This window comes from Leucoraja erinacea, chromosome 13 (genome assembly GCF_028641065.1).
Source record: "Leucoraja erinacea ecotype New England chromosome 13, Leri_hhj_1, whole genome shotgun sequence".
NCBI lineage: Eukaryota > Metazoa > Chordata > Chondrichthyes > Rajiformes > Rajidae > Leucoraja > Leucoraja erinaceus.
The window spans coordinates 24,891,343-24,917,711 of NC_073389.1; the positions used below are offsets into that span (position 1 = coordinate 24,891,343).

At 42.9% G+C, this 26,369-nt stretch overlaps 2 protein-coding genes and 1 long non-coding RNA gene across 9 annotated transcripts in view; 2 read left to right on the forward strand and 1 right to left on the reverse strand.

Moving 5' to 3' along the window:
* Positions 1-1,384, forward strand: part of usp9 (ubiquitin specific peptidase 9) — a 219,781-nt gene extending 218,397 nt beyond the window's left edge. For 4 of the 6 annotated variants that reach the window (XM_055644622.1, XM_055644621.1, XM_055644624.1 and 1 more), the window contains one exon: positions 994-1,384. In XM_055644622.1, coding sequence (XP_055500597.1) covers positions 994-1,131 — 138 coding nt within the window. In that variant the 3' untranslated portion in view covers positions 1,132-1,384. The remainder of the gene's footprint in view (positions 1-993) is intronic. The other 2 variants (XM_055644623.1, XM_055644625.1) reach the window with 1 other exon arrangement.
* A 3,685-nt stretch (positions 1,385-5,069) lies between these two features.
* rpl8 (ribosomal protein L8) lies at positions 5,070-12,912 on the reverse strand. 2 transcript variants are annotated; one of them, XM_055644632.1, is made up of 6 exons: positions 12,777-12,912; positions 11,608-11,754; positions 11,089-11,230; positions 6,590-6,808; positions 6,259-6,374; positions 5,070-5,281 (listed from the first exon to the last, which is right to left on the reverse strand). In XM_055644632.1, the coding sequence occupies exons 2-6, from the start codon at positions 11,743-11,745 to the stop codon at positions 5,123-5,125; spliced, it is 774 nt and encodes a 257-aa protein (XP_055500607.1). In that variant the 5' UTR covers positions 11,746-11,754; positions 12,777-12,912; the 3' UTR covers positions 5,070-5,122. The 2 variants fall into 2 exon arrangements, with proteins under 2 accessions (XP_055500607.1, XP_055500608.1); XM_055644633.1 differs by lacking the exon at positions 12,777-12,912 and adding an exon at positions 12,422-12,554.
* Positions 12,913-13,068: 156 nt separating this feature from the next.
* On the forward strand, positions 13,069-25,727 carry LOC129702706 (uncharacterized). The gene is made up of 4 exons (XR_008724424.1): positions 13,069-13,268; positions 13,997-14,171; positions 25,244-25,324; positions 25,492-25,727. It is a non-coding gene; the product is annotated as an uncharacterized LOC129702706 (long non-coding RNA).
* Positions 25,728-26,369: the final 642 nt, after the last annotated feature.

Here is a 26,369-nt window from a genome sequence, read left to right on the forward strand (position 1 = left end):
AAAAAGCTGGAGAAACTCAGCGGGTGCAGCAGCATCTATGGAGCGAAGGAAATAGGCAACGTTTCGGGCCGAAACCCTTCTTCAGACTGATCGGGGGCGGGGGTGGGCGGGGACAAGAAAGGAAAAAGGAGGAGCCCGAAGGCTGGGGGATGGGAGGAGACAGCAGGGGAACTGAGGACGGGGAGGAGACAGCAAGGACTAACAAAATTGGGAGCATTCGATGTTCATAAAACCTCAGATGTTACTTAAGCGAACACAATGTTTCAATTCAATGAGAGTGGGAACACAGTCCCAGTAAGTGCACTGTTCAGATGCTAATCCCCCCATGTTATTCCTACTCCCCTTCCACACATGTCCATCACTACCTTCCCCCACCCCAAGACTGTACCATCTATACATTTCGGGCAATTTAAAGTGGTTACCTACACAAGCTAAGGATATGGGAGGAAACCCCATTGCCTTTTCTCACTCCCTGTAGATAACACTGAAGGTCAGGATTGAAGCTGAGTCTCTGGGTATTAGTGGTTCCCTGATGCCAATTATGGAGGCAAAGCATCCAAGTAAAACCAGCTTAAAAATGTCACACTCCTTTGGTCAAGCAAAAAAATGTCAAGTGTTCCAATCACAAACTCTGGGATCAAGATCCATTCCTCTCCAAGTAGTTCATCTTATAATTCTATTGATTGTAGGGATGTTTCCATAGGATAAGGTTTGTAGCGTACCTTGCATGCCAAGTATTTATTCCTGTTACTGAGTGGTTCCTTTGTTTCTTTATTCCTATCTTTCACTTTCTTTTAGTTATCGATTAAAGAAAACTGCTGTTCTATTTGCCTTTGCAAACTTCAACAAAGACACCATTTTTCACAGTTCAGTTATATCCTGTACCATTACTGCACTTTTCTGATATATTCTGTATTTCATATTAGCTTGCGTAGAATTATGCACCTTCCTTAATTTAACTCGACTTCTAAAACAATTCATTGTTTCCATTAGCAGAATAACCATGTGCACGGTCAGCCATACACGGGTCCGGTGGCACATCATATGAACAACCCTCAGCGAACTGGTCAGCGAGCACAAGAAAATTGGGAAGGCAGTGAAGACATTCCTGCATCACAGACAAAAGATTAACATAGATAATTCTCCAATGTACCTGATAAAGACACTGGCTCAAGCACATGCCCAGGCCTTACAGTTCACTTCTCTGGGTCCGTCTTCACCAGTGAAACAAATACCTTTTTAAAAAAAGATACTGTCCGACCTGGAGTGGGAAGAGTCTATTCACTGTCTGCCCTGCAGAGCAGTTGCTGTTGACATATAACCTGCCTGCAGTGGAAAAGTGTATAGTGTTTTGTAATAAATGGCCTGATGCTAATGTATAAATGGCAAGGTGTATATAGTATATTAATGTTTGACTGTTAAATCCTCAGCAATGCAGATTTGCTTGAGGAGTGTTGCAGACCTACAAAACACACAAATCTAATCTTTGCTTTATCAGCTGTGCTCAGCTTTGAGGGTAATCTGCCTAATGGCAGTGTGGATCTGATTATTTTCAAAATACATGACCATGTCAACCAGACGAAAAAAAACATGTTAACTCATGCCACCGGAGTTGCTTTTACTTTGGGTTATTTGATGGTGACTTTTTAACATTTGGTTGATGTGGGACAATGGTGATGTATTGTTGCTCTGGAACTCTTTTTCATTGCCCTTTTTTTTCATTCGGGTCTTAGTTAAATCATTTGTAAGCTCTAGTTATGCTGTAACATTTAGCATGGCTTCACATCAGATTAGTGTAGCCAATGAAAAATGATCCTAATGACAGCAGTTTTTTAATCCCTGAGCAAAAAAATTGCTCTGCTCAGAGCTTTTTTTCTTTTCTGTTACACCTTGATGGTTCAATTGGAGAAAAATGTGAGTATAAGTGGCTTTCAATTGCACATATATTCAGATCTAATATTTGGCAGTCTATGGGGTGGGATAAAGGATTATTAGTTTTGAATTATAGGAATTTAAAGGAAAAAAATATATGCAACAGTTGCTATGCCAGGATGCCTGGAGCATAATAGACAGTACATGGTGTGCTTGTTTTATTTCCTTGGTAGAGCTTACTTAGATTAATTTCTAAACTTCCCTCCTGTACTGCAACCCAGTGAAGTAGAATTAAATCAAGATGTTCACGACTGCCACTGTGGGGATATCTCACTAATTTGCTGCAGTCACAATTCTACTTGAAAACAGGAAATTGTCTTAGCTCCTTGCCCATCCTGTCAGCCTAATTCAGATATAAGCAGGGTTGTAATTTTAAGAAAAACTGCTGGTTAGTCATGATTCTTGCAGGATTCTCACTCAATTCCAAAAGTAGCCTTTTGTTTATGGATTTTGAGGAAATAATCAGTAAATACTGTATTTAAGAAAAAAAATTGGTAACTTGAATGTGTATTTTTTTGGAATTTGTCTCAAACCAAATACCCCTGCGAAACAGACTCAACCCATCCTATTATATTTAAATATTTTGCAGTTTTATTTTATAGAAATTATTTTGCTGAATTCAAAAAAGAACATGAATTAAAAGGAACATTTTGTCCTGTGTTCTTATTTAAAAAAAAACTAAAAAAATTGACTGTGCAGAGTTCCATGCCAAGTGTGGCTGGCTATGGTTTTGGCCATGACCTGACATTGAATTCTGAAACTACAGTCACACTGTGACCTTTCACTTGGTATTTTTTTGTGCACAGAGGTATACTTACAACTAAACTCCCCCTAGCAACAATAAAGAAATTGAATTATTGACACAGTGAACATTTCGTCTGTCATTTCATTTGTTAATATGTTCCATTTCTCACGTGGCTGCAAACCTGAACAAATGCAGTGAGTTGTGCATAATTTTGCAAGGATAATGCCCACAGCTTTAGAAATATGAGCTATTTAACATTAATAAAATAATTTCTAAAATTACCAAGCAAACCAAGACATAATGCAGCGCTTTATATCTCAGCAAAGACAGGTACAATCTGGTTGCCATATTAAAAAAAGAATGAAGGTACCAGTGATGTGTCGGAAGTAGGCCAATTCACTGGATGTTTTCATTAATTAGATTTAGTTCTTAAGAGCTAAAGGAATCAAGGGATATGGGGAAAAAGCAGGAACGGGGTACTAATTCTAGCCATGATCATATTGAATGGCCTACTCCTGCACCTATTTTTCTATGTTCAATTTTGCTAACTGCAGACGTTGGTTTATACTGACGATTTACAAAGTGCTGAAGTAACTCAATGGGTCAGGCAGCATCTCTGGAGAAAAAGGATGGGTGACGTTTATGGTCTGAAGAAGCATTCTAACCTGAAACTATCCTTTTCCTCCAGTGATACAGCCTCACCCGCTGAGCTACTTCAGCACTTTATGCCTGTCTGAGGTACCAGTGACGGTTAATTTACAACAATGATGTAATATGGATGGGCACATATTTATGCATGAACTAGATTTATTTTTCATCAAGGCTTTCAAACTTGTAGAAACTCTCAACAGACAAGGAGATAGATTCCATTTGTGAGGAAGAGCACATGTTAGAGGCTGTCAATATGTAGTCAACAAGAAGTTTATGTAGAAATTTTGAAGTAAGCTTTTTACCCAGAGATTGATGAGAAATGTGGGAGTTGCTTACCTCATGGAGTGGTTGAGTTGATTTGAGGGTATATTTAAAATGTATTAATTGGAGACTGCACAGGTATATGAGAGTAAGCTAAAGAATGTTATGCTAATAGATTTATAACAGAAAATGCTGTTGGAGAGTTGAGTGGATCGTAAATACCAACATCACTGGGCAGTACAATCCATTTCAATGCCCTATACACTATTGTAGGAGGATCTGTACAATTAATGAAATACCTGAAATGTTTACTTCCCAATCGGAATGCAAATATTTACAATTCCATTTAATTCTGTTTGTAATTTAAGTTCATTTTTTCCCCTTCTATCTCGTGATATAGTGCTTCCGACAGGTGCCATATTTTCTGTGAGTGACCTTTGTATAGCTGCTTTTGGTAGCAATAGGTCTGAGCCTGACAATATTTGCATTTCACTATGAGTAACTTTAGCATCAAGTGATTCTAACGGTAATACTTTGATTTTATCCAATCTCTTTTATTGATATCTCAAGGACTTTGTTATGCAAGCTGATATATGTGACAGCAGACTGAGACCAATAATCAAATCAACTTTGCCTTTAATTCTTTGTGGTCCATTGTCAACTATACGCTGTGATTATTGCAATTACTGAACACTACTGAATCACTAAGATGGTTATTTTCTCAGAGATTTCTGGGAAGAGAGGCTTTTGTGCAGCTGCAGTGCCGAGTGAAGATTCACTTTGGGTACCATCAACAATGGTACTGGAAGGCACAGAATATCTGTAGAATGTGAGTTTGAAGGTAAGGGAAATTGGCACGTTTACCTTTCTGCTTGTTTAATTTTCATATATAAAGTTGTATTATAACTCAATTCTTACTTTTATTAACCAGGACAAAGAATATAAGAGACCTAGTCGTTAACCCTCTAATCTACCTGTGCTGCCATCTTAAGGCATCCTTGTTCACTTAGATCCGTTTCTCAATACTACCTAACCCCTACTTTTGATTATGTATGTACTAACCAGTCCTCCCTAAATGTATCCATCTAACATTGCTCTGCCCATTTTACCGATTTATCAGTTACATTCGAGTCTCGTGGGAAACTTGAATATTGATTCAGTTGCCTTTTCAGGTAAATCAAAACTAAACAGACGAGTCTTTAAAAGAAACAATATCTTGGAAGTTGCTTGTGACCATGGTTTGGAGAATTGAAATAAACCTAAATATGGAGTGAAATGATCAACTGAATTATTGAAGCAATGGGAGATCCAGACCTTATTTATCTCTACCTTGAGTAGTAATGATTGCACTATCAAATTTTGCACTACCTACTTGTTCCCAATATTGGAACAACTAAAATTTAGTTTGTTGCACTTGATTGCTTTAAATTGGATGTACATATTCTTATTTGAACATTAACAGGAATTTAACAAAAACAAATGGATTTTAAGATATTTTTATTGGGACAAATAGGGACATATCACACCAAGAAATTAATTTTCTTTCTCTTGGACAGTTTTGGTACCGCGAAGTCTACCAGTACGACGAGCTGCAATAAGACCAACTTTGCGACCAGCTGGAGCATCTCTTCTAATAGTTGACGGCTTCCCAATGTGCTGGTGGTTACCACCACCAAAGGGATGTTCTACAGGCTGTGGAAGAAATAAAATCAGATTATAAAAACCTCTGCATTATTTCTGTCAGTTAATGTGTCTGGTTTAATTATTGCTAGAATGCTATATAGAGATACATTCTCAGTTTGACATTTTTACTCACTTGGCCACCTAGAATTATTTTATTTCACTAATTTCTTATCTATTATGTTCGTGTCAGAAAATCTCTTGGCTATTAAAAACAGGATCACAATAAATCCATTCCCATGGTGGTATCTCACTATTCTTTTCATATTTTGCAACTCAAATGTAAGATTTAGTTTGTGATGTATACAATGAAAAGTTTTTTCGGCAAAAGCTTTTCACAATCTTGGTAAGTTTATCAGAATCCTCAAATCTCCATTTCCTGAAACCGTAAGAATTAGCCACCAATGATGGGTCAAAGACATCATGTTGCAAAAAGACAGCACTTCAGCTTTTTTTGGACATTGGTAAAGAGATATACACATAAAAACAAATGTGAATGGTATTGCTCAGCAATCAATAAATAAGGAACAGCAGGCAATTAACTGGGTAGACTCCAGAAGGAATCATGCAGTGTCGAGACCTTCAATGCTGGAGATTCTCTGCCTCTAACTGATATAATTTGGCTGGTTAAATAGAGGAAGTGCAGCTAGATTAATTGGTTGTTGACTATAACAAAGGTTGCATAACAACATGCCCATACTGTACTACTGCAATAATCTGAATCACATGACATTGTTTAAATCTATTGTGAGGGAAAGAAACCTAGCTGAAGCAACTTCAATATGAGAACTGGGCACAAATCTGAAACGGGTAAGGACAATTGTTTGCCAAGACAAGTTTAGCAGTTTTAAAAAAATAGTCTAAATGCTGTGAAAGAGGAAAGAATAACTTGGAAACATGGACAAGACAATAGCTTAATCAGATTGAGACTGGGAGAGAAACAAATGAATTGATAAACATAACTGCTTAGTTATATTATTTAAACCTACATTCATTGCCACACCACGCACACGTGGCCAGCAGTTTCTCTTGGCCTTGTATTTGTGATAAGCCCGACCAGCCTTCAAGATTGGTTTATCAATACGACCACCTCCAGCAACAACACCTGCATTGGAAGTAAAAACTTTGTTCAGAAATACCCAGCTTGCGTTATATGTTACTTATTTTTATTATTACATAGTTTAAATAAGCGAAGATAAATGAATTTTAAAAATATAGAAATTACTGTGTAAATATTAACTATAAAACCAAATTTAATTTGCATAAAAACATTTTTGAAAACTCAATGTGAAATAAACAGGACAGTAAACTAAATCTTACCAACAATAGCTCTGTTAGCAGAAGAAATTACTTTCTTAGAACCGGATGGCAACTTGACACGACTTTTCTTGGTCTCAGGATTGTGGGAGATGACTGTAGCGTAATTCCCAGACGCACGGGCAAGTTTGCCACGGTCACCTGGCTTCTCCTCCAAACAGCACACAATGGTGCCTTCTGGCATGGTTCCCACAGGAAGGACATTGCCAATGTTCAACTGAGCTGCAAGCAAGAGTTTCACCCAAGAATTAATCAACACATAGAAAATGTATGACTTCAAACATAGTTACATGGCTTAGTTCCAATTCTAATATGTTAAATTAACATCCAAGCAGCAATTAAAAGTATGACAACTCCCACTGCCCACCACCTTGAGCCAAGATTTTTCTTCTCCGATGCAAGGTACTTATACCATCTCACTTCACTGCGGAACACAAGCCAGTACAATGAAATGTATTTTTTGTTAATCAGCCAGATATAGGAAATTCCAGTTCAATGTTCAAGATATAACTCAAGAAATATATTACAGGATTGGGGTCCAAGAAGTCTAAGGTAGGCAATATTGGCTTTGGTTGAGCAATGCGAGTCAAATGTGATTTCAGGAGGAAGGAGTATTAAGGGCCAAAACAAGGTTATGATTACTTAGGTAAAAAGGAAACCCTGTATGAACCATGCAGAGTTTTGCAACAAAGGGCCAGTAATTACAAAGCAGAATCGAAATAACTTTTGCCAGGGAAGAACTTCAAGTCAGTTACTGGTAACAGCGAAGAGTGCAAAACAGTTGAGACAGAGCTTCAAGACTGGGTTGGAGTTTAACTCAATCCGGAATGGAGATACACGGATAAAGGCTGATCTTGCTGGTGACGCACACCAACATCATTGAGAGTGAAGGCTTAAAAGATACAGGAATTACATGCCATGTTAATTACAGCTGAGATTATCTGAGATATCATAAGATAGCATTGGAGGAGGATAATTGTGGAAGCGATGTGTTCAGTTTCCTCTGCACAATTTTAATAAGGGATCAAGACAAGGTTTCAGAAATAATTGGATAAGTTCAAATCTTTTAAAACTTTATTAATACAATTCTTTAATCCAAAATTTTATTCAATATAGCTTCTCGACTCGGGCAGTCCTCAGGTTATGGCAAGATTCCCGTACATTGTCCCTAACCTGAACAGCGAATAATTAGCAAGTCAGAAATGTAGCACAAATAGAGTACTTCAGGGTAGAAGATGTATAGAGCCCTACAGCAAATGAGAAATCCATGTCACCAGTCTCCAAACACTTGTGCACATGTACAGGCTGTACACAAATCTGATATTCATAAGCTAAGGAGAATCTTTACATCAATTACAAGGAACTACATGAATAAGCGAGTACGTTATTACAACTGCGCGTGCATGGGTCATTCGGGATAATCACTCGCCAGCTGAATTACTGTGTATGTACGGACCTGCGTATTCATTTCATTGAGATTTATAAATAAATGTATCCATCAAATATGTCAGCAGTAGGCCACAGTGTACTGCAGGCTGCACAAATCCACAATTGTACCTATTTAAACTATTGATTCAATACAGCACCAGCTTTGAAAATGCAAGAATGCCTGCAACGGACCTGTCAATTATCAAATCCCGGGCATTAGCACGAGTCACTGCCATTCAAATTCGATATTGATTTACACGAATTACAAGTTGTGTAGTCAACCAATTTGAGACAATCCTTACATTCCTATCTAAACAACCTTCCTGGATTGCAGGAAACAAGGAGAATGTGCTGTGTAGGTTGGACAATTCAGATTGGATTCGAACAGGCTGGTTAAACTTTTGAGGTGGATTGGCTTAAATAAAGATGCTGTTGCTTTAACCTCAGGTTAGTTCCAGTCTGTCAGGGCACACATTTGGGAGTTGGGTTTGGGTGGCCGAGCGGTGAAAATGATGAGAATTTGCAGCAATTTGAGCCGTAAGTGGGCAAATGCGGAGCCAACCCATAATGTTCAGTAGTGGGAACATTTTTTCAGTCAGACTTTGTTGATAGTTTTAGTGGGGGATCTGGGAGAGAGAGAGCTGGCAATGCGGCGCAGACTGAACTGTTTAATAATGACTCTTTAAAATCTGCTCTTTGGCAACCTGGGCTGATCTGATCGCCCTCTCGCTGCGTGCCTGATCCTAACGCAGAACCCTCACAAAACCTTTGGGCTTAAGGTAACACCTGCACAAAGAGCCTCTGCTAACAAGGGCTGGCGAACTGTGCTGGTCAACGTGCACTGGGCGAGATGGCCGGAGGAAACTCACGGCAACCACCGCAAACTTGGAATAGCACAGACCCTCCACTCAATCTATCCAATACGAAAGGGCAGGCATTTTGCAGTTAAATGTCTTATATCGGATTGGCGACTCCTTCACAGGGTTGTACTCTGTTTTCCTCAGACATGAATCTTTGCCTTAACTGTGCATTGTAGGTAAAGCATCAGTCCACATCACACTGATACAGTCGCTGCCTGCCTCAGATTAAATATATTTTTACATATAAATTATGAATAAAGATAAGACAATGTTTTAAACACAAGTAATATGTTCTTATTCCAGTAGCAAACACATTAAGGATTAAATGAAAATAATAAATTCTTTAACTTTATGAATATCTCATAAATGCAGATTAATTAACTGAACTAGAACTGGGACTGTGTAAGCAGTGTGTGAACAGCAGAACAAGAAAGGAAGCTATTGAGTTGACAGAATTCTAGATCAATTCCTTGGTAGAATAGTTAACAATTATTATACAGTTTATACAGCGCTGCGGTCGTGTTTTTAAAATCCCGAATGACCTTTGACAAATCCCATGATTCTTTGCGTTTATTGAGATACCGAACTTGCTTATTCTACTTTCAGAACAACTCCAATACAATTCAGACACAATTACTTTAAAATTAAAATCACTGCAAACTAATTATCGTACAGTGATGGATAATGTTATAACTGGATAAAGTGATTACCGTATTTCCCGGCAATGAATAATAATAATAATAATAATAAACTTTATTACAGACTCAAGGTCCAGACATTAAAAATGCATTGCATATCAAATATCATAAATACATATAAAATCTTGGTATATCACTTATAAAAACATCATAATTTATATATTTTTTTAAAAACACAATACATAACTTAAAAATCCAGATTAAAAGATGATCAATGTCCTACAACGAGACAACGATACCAGTGTCCACAACTGGGATTCGTAGCGTGTAGTGCTAACCCTTATGTTTGACAAGACCACAATAAGCACATTTTTAGAGTCATTTATCCTGCAAATGAATTTATACATGTGGTGTCTTAGGATAGCTTCTAAAGTATTGACTCCTGCAGCCACAAACATATTACTGGCACTACACCATCTAGGTTGCCTAGATGGTGTAGAAGACGCTCAATAGCTGGGATGGCTGCGAGAAGACGCTCCTGCGTCGAAGACGCACCCCCATTTTGAGGTGCTAAATTCTGAAAAAAGCTGGCGGGACAGGATCAACGGTTTGATTTAGTCCAGGGGTCGGCAACCTTTTTTGCATAGGGGGCAGGACCTATGTTTGTGAGCGGATGGCAGGCCACATCTATCGCCATAGTTAATAAATGGAGGTAATAATACATAATAACTAAATTATTAATTAGTAATAATACATACTAATACTACATAAATTAGTAATAATACATACCAATAATAGTTTTCACATGTTTTTCAATTAGTTTTCTGCAGTTCCCAGGTCACCTGCGAGGCCTGGGACTAGCTGTAGCGCCCAACTAATTGAAAAAATATATGCCTGCAGGCCGGTTGATTTCGGGTTATGGGCCATAGGTTGTTGACCCCTGGTTTAGTCAGTAAAAAGGAAGATGTGAAACACCTTCAAGGAGGCAATGAGGACCAGGGAGCCTCCATCTTCGCCTGCAGTTCCGGTCTGAGGGACAGGGACTTTCCTGGCTCAGGGAGATCACATAACGGGGGGGGAGAGAGCGAGCCCGGGATGGAGCAGCCAGCCTTCCGCCCAGTAGCCACCCGCCAACCACCACCGGTTGCGCCTGTGCCGAAGGACACCATGGCTGGCTGGCGGGCCAGCCGGCAGTAGGTGCTGAGGTGGTGGCTGGTTCCGCTCGCAGCCACCCGAGCTACTGAGTGATTTGCCGGCATGATCCTTCACAACACTCCTGCCCAATCCGCAACTTTATTCCCCTGGCGGCTCAGCCGTGCTGACCCGGACCAGACTCCCCACACACTGTGGAAGGAACTCTCCCCCCTACCCCCCCAGCAGTGCTGTCCTTTTACAGCCGCTGTACTGAGGGGTAGCCAAGTCTATCTTGGCTAACAATCTAACCTTTGGCCTCCAAGACGCAGGTACATTTTCGGGCCTTATTTTAGGGTAAAAAATAGCGTCTTCATTGCCGGGAAATACGGTAGTTTTAAAAGCACAACGATGAAGGGACGATTATGTTTTTGTTCACACTTACCCTTCTTGCCACAATAGATAAACTGACCAGTATGAATACCTTCAGCGGCAACGAACAGTTCAGTCCTTCTTTTGAATCTGTACGGATCGCGGAATACTACCTTTGCTAGAGGAGCACCGCGACCAGGGTCGTGGATTATATCCTGGAAAACAAAATAAAAATCTAAGACATAGGTGCAAAATTAGGGCATTTGGCCTGTCGAGTATGCTCCTCTATTCGATCATGGCTGATCTCTTTCCCTCTCAACCCCATTCTCCTGTCTTCTCTCTGTAACCTTTGACATCCTTTCTAATCAAGAACCTATCAATCTCCGCTTTAAAAGTACCCAATGAACTGGCCTCAACTACCATTTGTAGCAATGAATTGCATAGATTCACCTCCCTTATTATGTTTTAATTTAACTTGCCAGGAACTTGCTCATTGAAGGCAAGATGCAGTTGATACTTGCTCAACTCATTAGATAGGACTTACTGTAACCATAAAATGAAAATTCAAATGAAGTTCCTTCTCAGTACATACCTTGACGATACCTTTGATGTAACCATGGCGTTCAGCAAAATCCACTGCTCTCAACTTTGCAGGACCTTTTCTATGTTTCACATGGGCTTTGAAGACGGACCCTGCACCTTTTCTCTGTCCTCTGATTACACGACCCATTTTGCGCTACTGTTAAGTACAAATAATCCATTCAAAACATATTTGCGTGATTACACAAGGAAAAATAGGCAGGCATACAAAACATTAGGAACATTGACCTACTTCCATTGTAAAATGAAAGTGGCATTTCCCACAATATTTTTGCCAATAAGACTGAAAGGTTGACACCAGGAACTACAGATTCTGTAATATTGAACCAAACACAAAGTGCCAGAGGAACTCAGGGGGTCCTACAGCATCTGTGGAGGAAATGGGCAGACGTTTCAGTTGGGACCTTTCTTCACTGACTAATAGTGGGGAGAAATCAGGAAGAGGTGGGTGTAGACCAGCCAGGCAAGTGATAGATGGATACAGGTGAGGGGGAGGGTCGTCATTGTACCTGGACCTCACCATACATATTCCTAGCACAACTGGCTAAATCAGTCTTTAGAAAGATCCCGACCAGAAACTTCACCCATTCCTTCTCTCCAGATATGTTGCCTGTCCCGCTGAGTGACTCCAGCATTTTGTGTCTGTCATTCTTTGCTTTAAACCAGCATCCGCAGTTCCTTCCTACACGCGTCTGCCCATTCCCTCCACAGATGCTGACTAACCCGCTGAGTCCCTCTAAGACTGAAACGTCGTTCATACAATATAGTGGGTGGGTTTTTTTTTAAGGTACACAACCAGGACCAACCTAAGAGACACAACTTCACACATCAACTGTTCAATCAAGGACAGACATAACGTCCCGCAATCCTCCTGCCCGCCCGTCATCACTCAGACATACACCTTTACCCCAGCAGGGGTGCATTTAACCTCCGGCTGCTACAAGCGCCGGTTTCCTTTAAGGCCAAGTCTCGGCCTCTCTGTTGGTTACAGAGGAGGCCGGGCCAAGCGCATTTTAATCGGACCTAAGTTCGGGTATTTAATAAACGGAAATCACAGCAGTAACATCTGGACAGCGATGATTTATATTATAAATGAATATTAGCGCGATGGCCGGTGCAGCGGCAGATTAGACGTGGATTCCCGGAGCCTCACAAACCCACCAGCAGCAACACGCAGCGGAACCCGGAGCGGAAAGGAAGCCGTCACCGCCGCGCGGCCACGACTCCCGGAAGCAGTATTCATGTTGCAGAAAAAAAAACTGATTTTCTCCACAAATAATCCCACAACATATGAAAAACTATTCGTGGTTCATGATTATCTTTCTCAAAAAAAACAACTAAACGCGCACTTCGATAAACAGAAGTCTGTGACGCCAGCATTGCATGATGGTTGTTGTAGTCCTAATGTGGATGTCTGTCATACAAGAAAAAAACACAAAGTGCTGCAGTGTCCATAGATCCTATAGCAAGCAAGATAGATCACTCGACGATAAAGACGTAGTACAGTCATGGGCAGATTCATGGGTAGTTTGCGGCCCCATTTCCGTAACCGGCTTCCGTCTCCGCACCAAAGATCCCATAGCGGAGCAAAGATACTAGTGCGGAGACGGAAGCCATTTACGGAAACATCCTCGTAAAAATAAAAGTTCTTTGGTAAAAACCTTCTCCTCATTTTCAGAATTATAATTTATTAACACAAACTGTTCCCCCGCAACGTTGATTACACTGCGGGTCGGGTCGGGTTACTATAGGATCTTTGGTGGTGTCTAACTCAGCGGATCAATAGACAATAGGTGCAGGAGTAGGCCATTTGGACCTTCAAGCCTTGGATCAATGTGATCATGGCTGATCATCCACATTCAGTACCCCATTCCTGCCTTCTCCCCATATCCCATGACAGCTATCTTTAATAGCTCTATCTAAACTATCTCTTGAAAGCATTCCAAGAACCAGCCTCCACCGCCCTCTGAGGCAGAGAACTCTACACTCACAACTCTCTGTGTAAAAACTCTCTGTGTAAAAAGAATAGAGAGAGGGGGGGGGGGGGGGAGAGGGTGAGGAAAGAGGGGGGGAAGAGTGGGGGACAGGGGGTGAAAGAGAGGGGGGTGAAACGGGGCGGGGGGAAAGAGGGGAGTGAAGAGGGGGGGGAGAGAAGAAGGAGGGGGTGAGGAACACTCCCGTTGGCGGCTCCTGGCTGCAGGCTTCAGGCCCCGAGTATTGGGGGGGGGGGGGGTGATCTGGGGGTGACATCACTTGCAGCGCGTGGAATACAGCGCAAGCAGAGCCGTTGTGACGTGCCCATCTCGTTTATTTTCTACATTATTTGAGATTTGTGAACATTTTCATAAATAACTCGAGAAATAATGCATGATTTTTTTCAGGTAAGATTATTTTGGACTCCACTGGATAAAACTCTACAAGAATATGTAAAGATTTTACCATAAGGGCGTCGTTTTACGGAGCAGATGTGATTATACACACACATCCAAGATCAGACTTTTAATAGTTGCTAGAACAAGTGGGCCCCGTCCCCTCAATAAAGCTCAAAATTTTCAGGTAAACCGATTTTTGATTTCACCAGAGAAATCTCTACAGGAATATGTAAAAATGTTATCGTCAGGATGTCGTTTTTTCGAGCAGTATGTTTATACACAAACACATTCAAGATCAGAGTTTTATAAGTATGTTAGACCAAGTGCAGACCCGTTGGGTCTGCTCCCCCAACGCAACCGTTCCCTACCCGTAGCCCCCACGGGAGACGTGGTCATCCAACTCAAGCCGTTCCCGAAGATAAGATTCCAGCACTCAGCAGTGCGGCTGTTTTTAAATGGCGTCTTTGAGGTGAGATGCAGGCGCCAGCAGCCGTTATGGTCAGTGGCCAGCAGGCGACAAAGTGAGTGAGTGGCGGGGGGGGGAGTGGATACTTGGAATAAAAAGTGAAATCTGTACCGAAATGGAAAAATGTGGGCGTTTGTGTGTCTGGTGTTGGCGTGGCAATGAATCAAAGGCTGGCACCCACAGGCTGGCAACCACAAGACAGGCAGAAACACACACACACACAGTTTTAATCTATATTACTAAAAGTCTGTTCTTGACCGGTTTTGGCCATCTATGCTGCGATTTCCGAGAGAACGCCGCCACCTACGGCCGTCATTTTTGGCTACCTTGCTCAGAGCCCCCCTCTGCCGTATGTGTGCCGAGGATTTTTCCCTTCGATGAAAAATGACAGAGATATTAATGATTTTACAAAATTCCCCATTCTCTCTGCTGCCCCTGCTGGCGGCAGGGGGGAGGGACTATAAAACCAGGAAGTGGTGTGCCCCAATCAGTCTCTTCAAGATGGAGGAAGGCAGAGGATCACGTTTCTCTGAGCTGTGAATAACACTGAACACATGTCTACTCAAATGTAAGTGTCCTTAGTGGTTCTAAAACGCTTGCAGAATGTGTCTATTGGTTCTAAAATGTTTGCAAAATTGTTTATTGGTTCTAAAATGTTTGCAAAAAGTGTCTCTTTTGGTTCTACAATGCTTGCAGAATGTGTCTTTTTTGGTTCTAAAATGTTTTTTAAGTTCTTTCCCCCCCCTTTCCTCCCCCCTCCTCTCCTCTCCCCCCCTCCTCCTCCCCCCCTCCCCCTCCCTACCCCCCCCTCTCCTGCCCCCCCTCCTCTCCCCCCCTCTCCACCCTCTCACCTCTTCCCCCCTCTCTCCTCTCCCCGCCCTCTCCCCCCCCTTCCCTCCACCCTCCCTGCTCCCCACTCCCCCCCTCGCTCTCAGCACACCCTCTCTCCCCCTCCCCATCACTCCTCCCTCTCCCCCCTCTCTCTCTCTCTCCCCTCCTCCCCTCCCCCACCCTCCACACCCCCTACCCTCTTCCCCCCCCCTCCCTGCTCCCCACCTCACCCCCCTCAGCACCCCCTCTCTCTCACTCTCACGCTCTCTCTCCTCCCCTCCTCCCCCACCTTACCCCCCTCACCCACCCTCCCTCTTCTCCCCCTCTCCACCCCCTCTCCCTCTTGCCCCTCTCTCTGTGTATCTGTCTCTCTCTGTGTCTCTGCCCCTTCTCTCTCTGCCCTCACTCTCTACCCCCGCCCCACCCCCTCTCTAGATGTGACTGCAAGTTGGGGGCTATGCGTCAGTAGATAGGGTGTGTATGGGGTAAAAGGAGCAAATTAATAATATTAATATAATATCAAGGGGGGTAATTAGCGTGAGTGCGGGGGGGGGGGAAGGTTAGTTAGTGTGTGTGACACTGCATGCCGCCTCCCCCCCCCCCCCCCCCCCCCCCCCGACCGCACGTTGGGGGAACAGACCCAACAGGTCTGCACTTGGTCTAGTATTAGATAGATGGATAGATAGATAGATAGATAGATAGAAGATAAGATTATTCTAGTATGCATTTGGCCTCACGGCAGCAATAGACGACTGTTGATGCAGGATGTCAACATGCAATGTCAATGTATATCTTTTGCCTCCACAGATGCTGCTTGTCACACCAAGTGTTTGCATCGCTTTTATTTTTGTTCCAGTTTCCAGCCTCTACAACCTCTTTAGTCTATTGTTTCTTTCTCTCTACAACAGAACTTCCATGAGTCATTCTTCTTCCTCTGTAGTTTCTGCTCTTGAATAACATCCTTACCAAGATTATCACAGTCATGTGTCCTCGTCAACACATATGCTGCTGATATATTTCCCCAGATGGTTTCCAGTTGCAGTTTCAGGTCTTCCAATTCAGTCCCAGCCAGGATCTCAGGTATGTTCGATACATTCTCCGTATCGTTACAGTATAAAGTAACATAGATCTGAACTGTACGATGTAAATTCAATTAACAGTAAGTGCTAGGCATATTTTAGTATAGTGCCACATACCAGGGAAATTCCTGCAGCTAAACTAGTGATTGCGCCTTCAAAACCAGAGTGGTCAAATTAGCGATTAGCTGTACTGTAGTCTACTGGAGCACAAGACTGCCACCGTACCATGGATACAGTATCAGTGGTTACATTCTATTGTTCAGAATGTACAATGCTGAGGATATGGGTTTGTCATCAACGCTGGGCTATAGTACTATAGACGTTCGCTCATTGAAGCATTATCATTTTAAGGCAGTTTTATCTTTAACCACGTAATGGCAAATTTCCGACTCTTCCAGTGTCCAACTGTCCGTTGCCATTATTACACAGGTAAGTAGGACTGATCTTACGCAGACCAAATAGAACAGATATTCCAGTGGTTCTTTATTGAAGTAGTTGTACAAGCAAAGAGATGAACGTACCAGGTTTTCCTTATTCTGCATACAAGTTGTAGCTGGCTGTTCTCCCCGGTTTGGTGAGAACTGTGTACTCTCCTCCCTCCCTGTGTCTGGTCTGCCACTCCCTGTCCACCATGCCCATATATACAGTGCATTCAGAAAGTATTCAGACCCATTCACTTTTTCCACATTTTGTTAAGTTACAGCCTTATTCTAAAATGGATAAAATTCATTTTTTTAATCATCAATCTACACACAATACCCCATAATAAAAAAGTGAAAACAGGTGTTTAGAAATGTTTGTAAAGTAATTAAAAATAATTAACTGAAATATCACATTTACATAAGTATTCATGCCCTTTCATCAGTACTTTATTGAGGCACCTTTGGCAGCGATTACAGCCTCAAGTCTTCTTGGGTAAGACGCTACAAGCTTGGCACACCTGTATTAGGTAATTTCCCCCATTCTTCTCTGCAGAAGCTCTCAAGCTCTGTAAGGTTGAATGAGGAGTGTTGATGCACAGCTATTTTGAGATCCTTCCAGAGATGTTCGATCGGGTTCAAGTCCGGGCTCTGGCTGGGCCATTGAAGGACATTCACAGACTTGTCACAAATCCACTCCTGGGATGTCTTGTCTGTGTGCTTAGGGTCGTTATCCTGTTGGAAGGCAAACCTCCGCCCCAGTCTGAGGTCCAGAACGCTCTGGTGCAGGGTTTCATCAAGGATCTCTCTGTACTTTGTTCTGTTCATCTTTCCCTCGATCCTGACTAGTCTCCCATTCTTGCCACTGAAAAACATCCCCCCAGCATGATGCTGCCACTACTATGCTTCACCATAGGTATGGTATTGGCCAGGTGATGAGCGGTGCCTGGTTTCCTCCAGACATGATGCTTGGCATTCAGGCCAAAGAGTTCAATCTTGGTTTCATCAGACCAGAGAATCCTGTTTCTCATGGTCTGAGAGTCCTTTAGGTGCCTTTTGGCAAACTCCAAGCTGGCTGTCATGTGCCTTTTACTGAGGAGTGGCTTCCGTCTGGCCACTCTACCGTAAAGGCCTGAAAAGGTGGAGTGTTGCAGATATAGTTGTCCTTCTGGGAGGTCCATCTCCACAGAGGAACTCTGAAGCTCTGTCAGAGTGACCATTGGGTTCTTGGTCACCTGCCTGACCAAGGCCCTTCTCCCCGATTGCTCAGTTTGGCCGGGTGGCCAGCTCTCTGAAGAGTCCTGGTGGTTCCAAAGTTCTTCCATTTAAGAACGACGGAGGCCACTGTGCTTTTCGGGACCTGCAATGCTGCAGAAATTGTTTTTTACCCTTCGCCAGATCTGTGTCTCGACACAATCCTGTCTTGGAGGTCTACGGACTATTCCGTCTTCATGGCTTGATTTTTGCTCTGACCTGCACTGTCAACTGTGGGGCCTTATACAGACAGGTGTGTGCCTTTCTAAATCATGTCCAATCAATTTAATTTACCACTGGTGAACTCCAATCAAGTTGTAGAAACATCTCAAGGATAATCAATGGAAACAGAATGAACCTAAGCTCAATTTTGAATGTCATAGGAAAGGGTCTGAATACTTATGTAAATGTAATATTTCAGTTATTTATTTTTAATTACTTTGCAAAAATTTCTAAACACCTGTTTCCGCTTCTTCATTCTGGGTTTTTTTTTTAATCCATTTTAAAATAAGGCTGTAACGAGACATAATGTGGAAAAAGTGAAGAGGTCTGAATATTTTCTGACTGCACTGTATACGCCCCTCTGTGCATCTAATGACCGCCCCCAAGTGTCCAAAATAATACTGCAAGATATATCTAGACAAAATAATATAATTTGCCAACAGTAGCTAGCCTAAATATAAATGGCTCCAACACACCAGCCCCTAATTGTTCTACGTATATAACAAAACAATTACCAATAAACATTAAAAGCAGCTATAAAAACTTACATCTCCTTATCAACCGTTTCCTTTAGTTTGCCAGGATATTTTTCAAAGCTACTCACAACAGTCTGAATCTCCTATCTTTTTCTAGTCAGCTGCAAGAGTGTGTCCTTACTTTAAGAAGCTAAGCTATAGCAGTCTTCATATTCCCCATGATGAAAAATAGGTAATCGGAGAATTTGTGGGTTTCAATGGATTTTTGACAATGACGTTCATTGTGATGTCTTGTTTGATTTCTAGATCATTAGCAGAGATTGCAGATTCCAATTGAAGTTTTGGCCATTCTCTGTCTGGCTTACAGAGAAATTCTGGTCCCTTGATCCATCTCTTGTGGCTTAAGAAGCGGTCTGCTGTTCGTCCTCTAGAGGCTTCATCTGCAGGATTTTCCTTTGTGTCAATATATCTCCATTGTGATACAATAGTAGACAATAGACATTAGGTGCAGGAGTAGGCCATTTGGCCCTTCGAGCCAGCAACCCCAATGAATGTGATCATGGCTGATCATCCCCAATCAGTACCCTGTTCCTGCCTTCTCCCCATGTCCCCTGACTCCGCTATTTTTTAAGAACCCTATCTAGCTCTCTCTTGAAAGCATCCAGAGAACCTGCCTCCACCGCCCTCTGAGGCAGAGAATTCCACAGACTCACCACTCTCTGTGAGAAAAAGTGCCCTCGTTCTAAATGGCTTACTCCTTATTCTTAAACTGTGGCCCCTGGTTCTGGACTCCCCCAACATCGGGAACATGTTTCCTGCCTCTAGTGTGTCCAAGTCCTTAACAATCTTATATGTTTCAATGAGATCACCTCTCATCCTTCTAAACTCCAGAGTGTACAAGCTGCTCCATTCCCTCAGCATATGACAGTCCCGCCATCCCGGGAATTAACCTTGTAAAACTAAGCTGCACTCCCTCAAAGAATGTCCTTCCTCAAATTAGGGGACCACAACTGCACACAATACTCCAGGTGTGGTCTCACTAGGGCTCTGTACAATTGCAGAAGGACCTCTTTGCTCCTATATTCGATTCCCCTTGTTATAAAGGCCAATATGCCATTCGCTTTCTTCACTGCCTGCTGTACCTGCATGCTTACTTTCATAGACTGAAGTACAAGGACCCCCAGATCCCGTTGTACTTCCCTTTTTCCCCAACTTGACGCCATTTAGATAGTAATCTGCCTTCCTGTTTTTGCTACGAAAGTGGATAACCTCACATTTATCCACATTAAACTTCATCTGCCATGCATCTTCCCACTCCCCCAACCTGTCCAGGTCACCCTGCATGCTCATAGCATCCTCCTCACAGTTCACACTGCCACCCAGCTTTGTGTCATCTGCAAATTTGCTAATGTTACTTTGAATCCCTTCATCCAAATCATTGATGTATATTGTAAATAGCTGTGGTCCCAGCACCGAGCCTTGCGGTACCCCACTAGTCACTGCCTGCCATTCTGAAAGGGACCCGTTAATCCCTACTCTTTGTTTCCTGTCTGCCAACCACTTCTCTATCCATGTCAGCACTCTACCCCCAATACCATGTGCCCTAATTTGCCCACTAATCTCCTATGTGGGACCTTATCAAATGCTTTCTGAAAGTCTAGGTACACTACATCCACTGGCTCTCCCTTGTCCATTTTCCTAGTTACATCTTCAAAACATTCCAGTAGCATCCCTTAAAAAAGAGACCCTGTTTGCTATAAATGTGTGGAAGCATTTGGTTTTGTTGTTGATGTACTTAAGCATTGTTGTGCTATCAGTCCAGAAGATGGATTTGTCCAGTTGAAGCTGTAATTCCTTTCGCAGCATTGTGTCCACTCTGACAGCTAGGACTGCAGCTGTAAGCTCCATTCTGGGAATCATCATTTGCTTTAATGGTGCCACTCTGGATTTTCCCAATATGAATGCAACATGTACTTCTTTGTTATCATCTTCAAGTCTTAGATATGAAACAGTACCGCAGCCACTTTCGCCGGCGTCTGAAAAGTGGTGCAGCTGTGCATATCTGATTTGACCAAAGTTTGTGGGCTTCATGCACTGGTCCACTTTAAATTCCGCCATCTGGTTGTATTTGTATCTTAATCAGTCAACATTGATGGGCTATTACTGAGTAGTGCAGAGACTGAACAAGCAAATATCAACAACCTGGCTCTTATTTGCTCCCAGTTTCTCCCACTTTCTTGTAATTAAAATCCCTTCATGCTAGTGCTGCATGTGTGGGTTTGATAAGGTCCCCCACTACATAATGGGGGGGGGGGGAGGGATTGGCAAATTGGGAGCATAAAGATGGAGTTAAACGGGAAGTGAGCACAGGAAAAGTTACAAAAGACTCCCGAATTAATGGGAAGGAAAGTTCGAGAAGTGATAAGAGAGTAAGGTCAGGGCCAATAGTGACCGGTGGGAGAGGGGAAGTCAAAGTGTTGTATGTGAATACGCGAAGTATAAGAAATAAAGTGGATGAGCTTGAGGCTCAGTTAGGAATTGGCAAGTATCATGTTGCGGGAATTACAGAGACATGACTGCAAGAGGACCTGGGCTGGGAACTGAATATTCAAGGGTATACGTCCTATCGAAAAGACAGACAAAGGTGGGCAGAGGGTAGGGGTAGCTCTGTTGGTGAGAAATGAAATTCAGTCCCTTAGTCGGGGTGACATAGAGTCTGGTGATGTTGGGTCAGTATGGATAGAACTGAGGAATTGTCAGGGTAAAAAGACCCTAGTGGGACTTATCTACAGGCCCCCAAACAGTAGCCTGGATACAGAGTGCGTTGAATCGGGAGTTAAAATTGTCATGTAGTAAAAGTAATGCCATGGTTGTGTTATGGGAGATTTCAACATGCAGTTAGACTGGGAAAATCAGGTTGCTACTGGACCACAAGAAAGGGAATTTGTGGAGTACCTCTGTAATGGATTCTTAGAGCAGCTTGTACTGGAGCCTACCAGGGAGAAGGCAATTCTGGATTTAGTGTTGTGTAATGAACCGGATTTGAAAAGGGAACTCGAGGTTAAGGAGCCATTAAGTAGTGACCATAATATGATAAGTTTTAAACTACAATTTGAGAGGGAGAAGGGTAAATCGGAGGTGTTGGTATTACAGTTGAACAAAGGGGACTATGGAGCTATGAGGGAGGAGCTGGCCAAAGTTGACTGGAAAAATACCTCAGCAGGGATGACAATGGAATAACAATGGCAGGTATTTCTGGGAATAATACAGAAGGTGCAGGATCAGTTCATTCCAAAGAGGAAGAAAGAGTCCAAGGGGAGCAAGGGGCGACCGTGGCTGACAAGGGAAGTCAGGGACAGTATAAAAATAAAAGAGAAGTATAACATAGCAAAGATGAGCGTGAAGCCAGAGGATTGGGTAACTTTTAAAGAGCAACAGAAGATAACTAAAAAGGCAATATGGGGAGAAAAGATGAGGTATGAGGGTAAGCTCGCCAAGAATATAAATGAGGATAGTAAAAGCTTCTTTAGGTATGTGAAGAGGGAAAAATTAAGACCAAAGTTGGACCATTGAAGACTGAATAAGGTGAATTTATTATGGGGAACAAGGAAATGGCAGACGAGTTGAACAGGTACTTTGGATCCGTCTTCACTAAAGAGGACACAAACAATCTTCCCGATGTACTAGCCAGAGGATCTGGGGTGACGGAGGAACTGAAGGAAATGCACATTAGGCAGGAAATGGTGTTGGGTCGACTGATGGGACTGAAGACTGATAAATCCCCAGGGCCTGCTATGGACTGCATCCCAGAGTACTTAAGGAAGTGGCTCTAGAAATCGTGGACACATTGGTGATCATTTTCCAATCATATCTCTCTATCTATATATTAAAACTCTGTGTGTGTGTGTGTGTATGTCAGATTCCATTTTCAGATATTTAGTTTTTGGCCTTCGATTCCTTGGTTGGCCAAAACCACATGCTCAAATTCCGGTTTGTTTTCCATTTCGCTAGCGATTTCACTTTTACATTCACTAATCCACTCCTCATTACATTTGGACATTGTTACGTACACATTTTTAAGTAAAATCCTCCCCCCCACTCACTCATTTTTAAATCTAAACCGGACTCACGAGCTGCTTGACGTCACAATGCCACATGCCGACCAATCCAGGCCCACCTGCCTCCAGGCCCCGCCCCCCCACCGCTCTGCATTAAAGACGCAGAGAGATCGAGAAAGTTCTGCAGAACAAACATTCTACAGCTCCGTTCTGCTTATGTGTGAAAACATCAGATACTTGGATAAAATCGTCTTTGTCCAGACTAGATATTTCCAAACCTGAGATACGATGACTGATCACAGGCTTCACTTGGTTCAGGGTACGCAAGAGAATATTGGTCTTTTGTCTCATCAAGCTTTCTGTGCAAAAGGTAGATGAACTTCCATGATCCAAAAATGCGTATGTTTGCAACACTGTATCCCCCTTGTGGCTCTTTACATGTACTGGTACAATGGAGGAGATGCAGGCTTCTTCACTGGCCCCAATATGCCCACACATATGAGGTGAGGGAACAGCATTACTCACAATTGGCTTCTCATTCTGTTCTGTATGCTCCAGCTTCTTCTCTTTGTTCTTTTGTTCAATGTGAAGTATTTCAGGAGATTTTGGTTGCACACATCACAAGTCAAATGATTCTTGCAGTCTTTGCTCATGGGTCCTAACTTCAAACATCCAAAGCAGACTCCCTTCTCCTTTGAGAAGTCTATCCTTTGTGCCCCTTCTTGATCTGTGGACAAAGCCCCAATGTGTGACCACTTTTACTACAGAACAAACAAGAACCTTGCGAATTGGTGATAGGTACATTTCCTCTCATTCCACTTGTCAGATTATCTTGCACTGCTGTCTCTACAGGTATTACAGTTGTTGCAAAATTGCTTCCTCTTGGTCCTGACCTTTCCCTTGCTTTCGCAAAAGTAGAGCTTTTGACAGTTGCAATTGGCCTAGCATCCTGGATGTTTCCGAAAAGTGGATCATGACAGTATCTTCACTTGTCTCTCCATGAAGTCTACCAGGTCAGAAAATGTAGCTCGATGTCCATGCTTTTCCTGTAGCTGACATGCCCTATCCCTCCACTTGTCTCTGAGCTTGTAAGGCAGTTTTAGAGGGATAGTCTTCATATTGGAAGCAACATTCATCTCCTCCATATAGGTGAGATGTTCCATTGCATTGCAACAACCTCTATGGAACAGTGAGAACGCTTGGAATGACTTCACATCCTCGGGTCTGATCACTGACCAGGCAAATGCCTTGACCATATATGCAATGGCAATCTTGTGTTCATTACCAAAATGTTTTTTAAGCAGATCTTTTGCTCTTTGATAGCCCTGGGCTGGAGGCAAATATTTGCAGCTGCAGATCATGGAAGACCCATCTTTTGGATGGCCACTTGTGCATTGCTCTATAAATTGCAAGCAATCACTGACATCATTGGTTTTTCTTTCCACTCCTTTCTCAAATGCTGTGATGAAAACTTCATACTGCAAAGGATCACCATCATAAACAGTAATGTGTCTCGGTGGTAATGTAGAAGAGAGGTTTTGTTGAGCCAGAAGAGCAGTGATGTCATTTTGCCTCTGCATTAGGTTCCAGATATCACCTTGGTTTCCATCATTCAGTACACGGGGATAGTGCTAACATGCCCCTGCACACCCTTTTTCATATGTCTGCACGTTATGCCTTTGAAGAGAGTATTGAGTTAGATGGGTCTTATCATGAGCTTTAACCGATGTTCCATGAGTTGTTTGTTTTGGTCTAACAACCTGTTGCTGGGAGGAAAATTCAGTTCCCATCAACACATTTTGTCTTTGTTCCACTTGATCAGGCAAATATTCATCTGCCTGTGGATTTAATTTAGCTGATCTTTCCCTTTGAGCAGTTCCTTTTCTTATATAAGAGCTCATCCCTTGAGATACTCTAGAGCTGCTTCTTGTTCCTTTGGCCTCAAGTACATTAATTCTTGCATTGGTTGCTGTCAGCTCAGTCTCTAGTTCCAGCAGTTCTTTCTCTCTTTTCAGCTGTTCTCTCTTTTCAGTTATTCTTCTTGTGACTCACACTCATGCTTGGTATTGGCTGCTGCCAGCTCAGTCTCTAGTTCCAGTTGTCTTTCTTTCTTTCCAATTGTTCTTCTTGTGCCTCAAGCTCGTGCTTTTTGCTCATGGCGACAACCCGTTCCAAGAGAGCAGCCTTATCTGCCTGAGCATTAATACGAGCAGAGGCTGTTGAAGATACACAGGATGCAGAACTAGATTTGTGGCTTAATTTTAGTTTTGAGACATTTGAAACACTGTAATCGGGTCCAATTTATTCTGAGTTTACAACACTCTGTTGTATGGCACTTTCAGCTATGGAGTTAGTTTGCTGTCCAACATCAGATAACCAGACCTCTACATCTTGTATAAAACCATTAAAAGTTTCCATTCTTTGTTGAAACCACTGATTTTGCTTTTCAAGCTCCTTTTCAGGCAGTGGTACCTTCACCAATGATTCGTGGTTTTTGCTGACTTCATCACAGAGCTTGATTAATTGAACCAGGTAAGATTGCACTTAATTTGCCTTTTCCTCTGATTTCATGAGCTCTTTCAGCTTTTCAATTAACTTGTAAGCTTGTTTGCATATCGAGTTTCTTGTCTTCTGACACTTTTCCCTGAACAATTCCAAGCCTTTGTCAGTGCGTTTGGTAACTCTTCTATCCTTTTCAGAATCCTGTCCAACATCGCCATCTTGTGACTGAGCTTTAGCTTTGACCACAGGCATACATGTCCACTATCCCTTGAAGACTCGTTGACGTAAAAGCCGTATGCCTGCGACTTGATAGGGGGCGCCATCCAGTTGGGTATGGCTGCCCTGCCTGCAGCTGTCCGTCCTTTCAGTCCTTTTTTTTATTTTTAGTATGTTAAAAAGTATTTTGTTTGGAGGTCTATTCTTTTTGTGCGTGGGGGGGGGGGGGGGGGGGGGGGGGGGGGGGGGGGGTATTTCTCAGTCCCTACCTGGTCGGAGAGGCAGCTTTCCTCCGAGCAGCAACTTCGACCCGTCCTCGCGGCCTACCATCGGCGCCTGGAGCGGCGTTTCCTGAGAGGACCGGCCAGAACCACGGTTTCGGAGCGTTATCATGGAGCAGAGCAGGCGATGCCTTGCCCGGGTCGCCGCGCTGGAGCTCCGGTGCGCTGAGTTCACCGATGAACATCGCGGAGCTGCGGGACTGTGGTGCGGCCAGCCGTGGGCGGCGGCGCTGACCTTAAACATCGCGGAGCCTGGGATCTTTCGCCAAGATCGCCAGTGGTGGAGCTCCGTCCAGCGCGGCCTGTTGGCTTCGGAAGCCGCGGTCTCTGGTAAGGATGCGGCCGTTCCAGGCATCCCAAGCCGCTGGGAGGGTTCTCCCGACGCTGGAGCACCATCACCCAGCAAGAAGAGCCTGAAACATCGGGCCTCGTAGCTGCGACTGCGGAGGCCTCAATAGACTATGGGTGGACAAGGGGATGGGAACTGGATTTTGTGCCTTCCCTCACAGTGGGAACCATTGTGGGGGGATGTTTTTATGTTTTATGTTAAATTTCTTTATAATGTCATGTTGTATTCT

What these genes read in the sequence shown, in the direction of transcription:
- rpl8 (XM_055644632.1), bottom strand. Translation starts at nt 11,745, where the DNA reads ATGGGTCGTGTAATCAGAGGACAGAGAAAAGGTGCAGGGTCCGTCTTC. An exon ending in TATCTATTGTGGCAAGAAGG is followed by an intron (nt 6,809 to 11,088) that starts GTAAGTGTGAAC and finishes TCTTGCTTGCAG; the next exon opens with CTCAGTTGAACATTGGCAAT. An exon ending in TGCGTGGTGTGGCAATGAAT is followed by an intron (nt 5,282 to 6,258) that starts GTAGGTTTAAAT and finishes TTTCTTCCACAG; the next exon opens with CCTGTAGAACATCCCTTTGG.